Here is a 6778-nt window from a genome sequence, read left to right on the forward strand (position 1 = left end):
TTAGGACTCCGCTCTCCCAATGCAAGGGGCACGGGTTCGATCCCTGGTCGGGGAACTTAGATCCTGCATGCAGAGCAGCACAGCCAAAGTCAGCTGCCCAACACCTAAGGCAAACTCCAGGCTCCTAACTCACATGGATAAGAAGTTGGCAGCTCCTGAAAAGGGCTCCTCTCTGGCACCTATGTGTGTCCACAGAGCTCAACCCCCAGGGAGGTCAACCCCCAGGGAGGTCAACCCCCAGGGAGGTCAACCCCCAGGGAGGTCAACCCGAGAGGCTGACTAAGCATTTCAGTCAAGTCTCGGACTCTGAAATGCCCTCTACATTGGTTAATAGTGCAATTCCCATGCTCCCCGTTCTCTCACGGGGGTCTTTATTCCATTTACACTTTTTGTTCGCAGCACTTGTATTGAGTGATCGGGCACGGGTTAGCTTTCATTTGCCTTTGGGCTGCTGGACCTTGAGAAGCAGTTCAGCATAAATGAGCAGATTTTGTTTGTCCCTAGATGCTGGAAGCCAATAGAGAAGAAGTGATGACAGCTTCACTGCTTCTTTGGGGACAAAGTTTGTTCCTCTCAGTCTCCTGATAGAATCGTCGCACTTGTCATGGTGTGGGTGGTAATGGCGTTAGGTGAATGGGGCCCCCTTAAAGGAAGGGGATTATAAAATGCTTTCTAGGAGGAGCTCTGTGTGTGTGCGCATGCGTGTGTGTGCATGTGTGGGTGATATGAAAGCCTTGGGCGAAAGGACTTGCCCCTTGCATTGTCCTCATTATATAAAAGCTATTATGGCATCAAGACTGTGAGCTAAGCTGAGCTCTCTTTTCTTTGTGTCAACTCAGAATCTCAAGCAGAAAGTAGTTTTGATGGATGGAATATCACCTGTCGAAGGGTAGGTAAGATGAGACTGGAGAGGTGAGCAATACATGCTCATTGAAAAATAAATCAAATAAAAAGTACAGAAAATAAAAAGGAAGAGTCCCCATTCCTTTAAAGAAAAAAGAATAAAAATCCCATTTCCTCGAAGAAACCATAGTTAGCTATTTGATATGTATCTTTCCAGATATGTGCCTTTGTAAATATATATGTATATATGGTTTTTTAAAATAAAAGCAAAAATAATATCATTCGATACATATAGTTCTGTAGCATATATGTAGAGTATATATGCATATACTAGATGTAAACAGATATACCTTTTGCACCTAATATTATGGACACTTTCCATAGGTGTAGATGTGTATTATCCTTTTTACTAACCACAGAATAGTCCATTGGTGGGCATCTCATTTCTCTTCTGATGTAATCTTCTACTGGTTTAAATGGTTGTTCCCATTTGTTTGCTGTTTACAAACCGTGGTGCAGAGAATATCTTTGTGTCTGATGAGCCTATGGGCAGGACAGGAATAAAGACAAAGACATAGAGAATGCACTTGAAGACACGGGGAGGGGGAAGGGGAAGCTGGGACAAAGTGAGAGAGTAGCATTGACATATATACACTACCAAATGTAAAATAGATAGCTAGTGGGAAGCAGCTGCATGGCACAGGGAGATCAGCTCGGTGCTTTGTGACCACCTAGAGGGGTGGGATAGGGAGGGTAGGAGGGAGACGCAAGAGGGAGGAGATATGGGGATATATGTATACATATAGCTGATTCACTTTGTTATACAGCAAACTAACACAACATTGTAAGGCAACTATACTCCAATAAATATGTAAAAAAAAAAAAAAAGAAAAAAGAATATCTTTGTGTCTATATATAGTCCTGTCCTCTGGCAGTGTTGCTACAAAACAGATTCCTAGAAATGGAATCAGGGCAAATGGTATCTTGGTCCAATAGTATGTGCATTTGAATGTTTGCTTAACAGTAGTGTTGAATTGTACTCTAAAAGTTTGATCACTACAATTCTAAACTAATTTGGGGTACAAAAATTAGATTCTTTTAAACAACATGAAACAATTGTGGGTCATAAAAATTAATACATGTTTGGTTTTCACACAAGTCTTTTGAATTTCTCCACCTTCTGCCAAAAGGACCCTAACTCAGTGTACATTTCTTATAGTTATAACTATAACTCAGGCAACCTATCTATTAAATAACTGAGTTGTCACAGTAAACCTATAAACAGAATCCTGCTCCACATGTAGGCTGGTTATCTTTTCCTTCTCTAACATTAGCCATGTATTTTGTGGAGCATGGATTCTAGGAAAATCATGTACAATATACCTGTTACCATATGCAGATATGCACTGCATTTGGAAAAGAGCAGTGAATTCTATTGACTATTTCAGTGGTTCTCAGCTGTTAACATGCATGTGGAACACCACCTGAAGCTTGGTAGAAATATCAGTTCCCAGGTCCACGCCTAAAAATTCTGATGTGAGTAACTTAAACAATCATTGCTTGTAATTTGAGGACAGGTGGATTACATTTTGGGAAATAACTTGGTTACTGGTTAAGAGCAAAGTCTGTAGTTACATCAAAATATAGTTTTGGAACTCAGTTGTGCCACTTACTTGCTGTGTGATCTTGGCCAATTTGCTTAACCTCTCTGAGCCCCAGCCCCCGTTTACTCTTCTGTCAAATGAAAATATTAATAGTACTTAAACTATACTATTTCATCGTGAGGCGCAAATGAACACGGCAGAAAAAGCACTCAGCCTGGAGTAAGTCTCAAATATGTTAGTAACTGTTATTCAGAAAGTTTGATTTATCATAAATATGTACTATGAATACTCTTCTTAATGGTATCCATTCATGTACATTATGATTTGATTCATAAAATAGTCATAATTTAAATGTTTTGGAAATGTGGCTCCAGAGTGTTGACTGAAAAAAATGCACAACCTAGGGGGCTTCCCTGGTGGCGCAGTGGTTGCGCGTCCGCCTGCAAAAAAAAAAGCACAACCTAAAAGTTAAGAGTTTCTCATAAGTTTTATTGATGGACAAAACTGAGCACTTAAGCCCGGGACACAGCACCTCAGATAACTCTGAGGGACTGCTCTGAAGAGGCAAGGGGGGAGCCGGGATATACAGGAGTTTTTGCAACAAAGACCAGGTAGTCGGAACATCAAAAGATTACTGTTAATTAAAGAAAACCAGCTATCTCAAGTTAAGGAATTTAGTGCTTTTGTATGTATGGGAAGATGCAGGAGCCTGGGCTCACTGAAATCATTCTTTTGATATGAACCTCAGCTATCTGGGGCCAGTATCCTGTGTTTTCTCATCCTGAGTCTCCTCAGGATGCACCATTGGGGGTGGCAGCAGCAGCTGACTGCTAGATGGTGGGCAACCTGTTTCTATCCTGAATTCCCTCAGGGCTTACCTCGGGGCGGCTGTAAGGTGATGGCTTGATGGCTGCAACATTCTTTGTTTCCTGATACAGCAGGCAACATTTTTCATTCACAAGTATAAAGCAGAGTAGCTCTGTGGTAGCCTAGCCCCCTTCCATCTCTCCCAATTGCCCTCCATTTCCCATCTTCCTACTCTTTAACCTACTATTCCTTTCAACCTGTGATTCTTTTTTTAAATTAATTTTTTTATTGGAGTATAGTTGATTTACAATGTTGTGTTAGTTTCTGCTGTATGGCAAAGTGAATCAGCCATACGTATACACATATCCACTCTCTTCTACGCTCCATTCCCATATAGGTCATTACAGAGCACCAAATAGAGTTCCCTGTGCCATACAGTAGGTTCTTATTAGTTATCTTTTATATATAGTAGTGTGTATATGTCAATTCCAATCTCCCAATTTATCCCCCTCTTCCCCGTTGGTAACCATAAGTGTGTTTTCTATATCTGTGACTCAATTTCTGTTTTGTAAATAGGGTCATTTGTACCATTTTTCTAGATTCTACATTTAAGTGATATCATATGATATTTGTCTCTCAGAGAAAGTCAACCAGTGATTCTGATTTGCCAGATAAACAAAACCAAACTCAATGCCAGTTTACTTTTCAAAAGAGCATCTTTATTATTTTGCTTTGCTGAACACAGCACTGAACGGAAACATCCAATACACAATTGTCAGTCTGGTGGCATTGGCACCATCTCTGCGTAGAACAAGCTGCCCACAGTCAATTGTCACCAGAGTGCAAGTGAATGGGGAGGGGAAGGTCTGTGAAAAGGTGTCTTGGGACCTCTTGGAGCATACAGTCCCAGACACAGTGGGACATTGAAATTAAATTACAAAAATTAAATATTAATATTATATATAAAGAAGTTGCAATCTAAGTTAAGAACGAGTCCCGGAGTATTGCTGTTTGGAAACAACCAGCACACAGGAGAGGTGGCTGTGGAGGTGACGGGGGTATTTCCAAGGCTCAGACCCCTGCTGCCCAGTCGGGCCACCGAGGTCACTGGGTTCCTCAAAACTTCCAGGCCACTCAGGCATTCAGCTGCAGGTCGGTGATGTATTCCTGGACCCAGTCCTCACTGGGGTTGGCACAGAGCTGGCGGCCTCTTTTGGTTTGGAAGCTTTGGAGAAGGACAAAAGAATTACACACTGAGGAATCCAGCAGGGGGATCCTGGGCTCCCTGTGGCCCCTCCACTACTCTCTCCTGGGAGGCCCAGGGCCTGCCACTTCCTCAGGGACCCTCTGCCTACCTCGGTCCAGAGAGATGCTCTCCCTGACTCAGGGGGCCCCTCAGAGGATGCAGCCTCCTTCTTCCCCCCGCTCCCTCTGGGCTGGCCTAGCACCCCCTGACTCTGCAAGCCTGGCCAGGTCAGGTCACAGCTCAGAGACCTGGGTCCTGTATACCTGATAGGCCCCAGAGGGCTGGGCTTGCCAGGATGGCACCCCTGGCCTGTCTGTGCCCTTGGGTGCTGACTCCCATCCAACATCCCATCACCCCAGAGGTGGGCCGGAAGACTGGCACTTACATGACACCGGGCTTGGAGCACTGGCTGCTGGTCTCAAAATAGTCAGCTACGAATTTGCGAGGAAGCTGCCAGGCAGTATAGGAGAAGCAGCAGGCCGTTAGGGTGTCAGTCTCAACTGTGGAGGAAGGACAGAATGAGGCTGAGTCATAGTTCAGAAGAGGATGAGGAAGACTCGGAAGGAGAGAGACAGCCTGGCTTAGGGCACAGACTGGGAGACAGGTCACTGGAAGGCGCTGGACATTTTTCCCTAGAAATATCCCTGTCTCTGTCCTTGTTTCTGTCTGCATCCTTCTTTATTTTTGACTCTTCACTGTGGGCTCCCTCTTTCTCTGTGTGCTCCAGACATCCAAACAGACTGTTCTTATCACATCTCCCTTCAGGAAATTGTTTCGGGTTCAAGAAGTCACACCCCAGCAAGAGAAAAACCTTGGACAGCTCTCATAAGACATCCAAGGGACAAACTCTTGGGGGGACCTAGGGCGAGTTACTGGAAGACTGACACCACGGGGAGGTAACCAGATTTGGATTCTGCCTCTCGCCTAAACTCTTTTGTTTAGGTCCCCATTTTGCCATCTGTAAAATGGGACTGTAACTCCCCAACCCTGGCTCCAGATCTGAGGACCCCTTTATAAAGATAAAAATTAAAATCTTGAAGAGAAAGGCCAAAATGTTTCATAACCCTTTAAGAAGATCTTTATTTGCTCTTGGGGACCCTCAAGGCCAAGTAAAATTTGGTGTGGGGACCCCTGCAACTACTGCACAGACTCACATGGTGCCGAGAAGACCTGGCTGCAGAGGGCCACGGGGCAGAGGAGGACGGCGAGGGCAGCTGCGGGCACCTTCATGATGCTGAGCAGACAGAGTGTGGCCTTGAGTGTGGGACTGGGCGCTCGCTGCTGCCTGCGTCCTTCTTTAGTGAGAGGCCATCTCCCCAGCTCTTTATAGGCAGCCCTGATGGATGGGGAAACGGAATCTGGGAGTGAGGAAGGAAATTTTTAAGCATAGTGATGCTTTCACACTGAGTGTTTCATAACTCAGGGTCCGTGGCAACCGCAGGGGCTCAGGATATCCAAGAATAGCTGCTGTCAGCTACAAGTCTCAGCCCGCAACGCATGACTTGTTCTGGTTTCATGTGAGGAAATGGTTTCCCCTGTAAGCAGCAGGAGAGGGGTGTGTGTCCACCCAGGGCTATTCTTAGCTGGTCCCTTCCCTTAATGAATTCTCCAGCTCTGACCTTTCCACAGAACTGAAACTGCTGTGTTTCCCCAGCTGCTCTAACCATAAGGATAGGGCAGGTGTGATACTGCCCTGGAGGGTGGCACAAGCTTCCCTTTGATGCAAGGGTCTGAATCAAGGAATCCCTGCTAGAGGACTAGGAAGCACGAGGTCATGTTTCCGTCATTTTTCCATTCATCGGTCACCGAGTGACCAGGGGCACTGGGTTAAACACTTGCTGAAAATCATAAAGAGACATTAGATGTGGGTGTTAATATGTCAGAAGCCTAAAAATATTTGTATCCGTTAACCTAGAGATCACATTTCTAGGAAAGAGTTCTAAAGAAACAAGCCCAAGTATGGAGGCATCTTCAGGCAGGAAGGTGCTGACCCAGCAACATTTATAACTCTAAATAAGGAAACCTAAATTTTCCTCTATCAGGGAATGATAAAGTCAGTTATGATATATCCACTGGAATGTTTGTTATTAAGCCCTTAAACTAAATGAAGTAGCATAAATATAATCATAACATCGGTTGTCAAAAAGTAAGATAAAAATTGTGGGGCTTCCCTGGTGGCGCAGTGGTTGAGAGTCCGCCTGCCAATGCAGGGGACGCGGGTTTGTGCCCCGGTCCGGGAGGATCCCACATGCCGCGGAGCGGCTGGGCCCGTGAGCCA

The 6778-nt window shown here is 44.9% G+C and overlaps 2 protein-coding genes across 2 annotated transcripts in view; one reads left to right on the forward strand and one right to left on the reverse strand.

The window, feature by feature from the left end:
- The first annotated feature begins 473 nt into the window (after positions 1 to 473).
- The window catches only part of LOC102996463 (C-C motif chemokine 4), a 15122-nt gene continuing 8817 nt past the window's right edge, over positions 474 to 6778 (forward strand). The window contains exon 1 of the mRNA XM_028499481.2: positions 474 to 893. The gene's annotated coding sequence lies outside the window, so the exon portion shown is untranslated. The remainder of the gene's footprint in view (positions 894 to 6778) is intronic.
- LOC102996195 (C-C motif chemokine 3) lies at positions 3914 to 5827 on the reverse strand. The gene is made up of 3 exons (XM_007110515.4): positions 5655 to 5827; positions 4886 to 5000; positions 3914 to 4479 (listed from the first exon to the last, which is right to left on the reverse strand). The coding sequence occupies exons 1-3, from the start codon at positions 5728 to 5730 to the stop codon at positions 4389 to 4391; spliced, it is 282 nt and encodes a 93-aa protein (XP_007110577.1). The 5' UTR covers positions 5731 to 5827; the 3' UTR covers positions 3914 to 4388.

This window comes from Physeter macrocephalus, chromosome 14 (genome assembly GCF_002837175.3).
Source record: "Physeter macrocephalus isolate SW-GA chromosome 14, ASM283717v5, whole genome shotgun sequence".
Lineage (NCBI taxonomy): Eukaryota > Metazoa > Chordata > Mammalia > Artiodactyla > Physeteridae > Physeter > Physeter macrocephalus.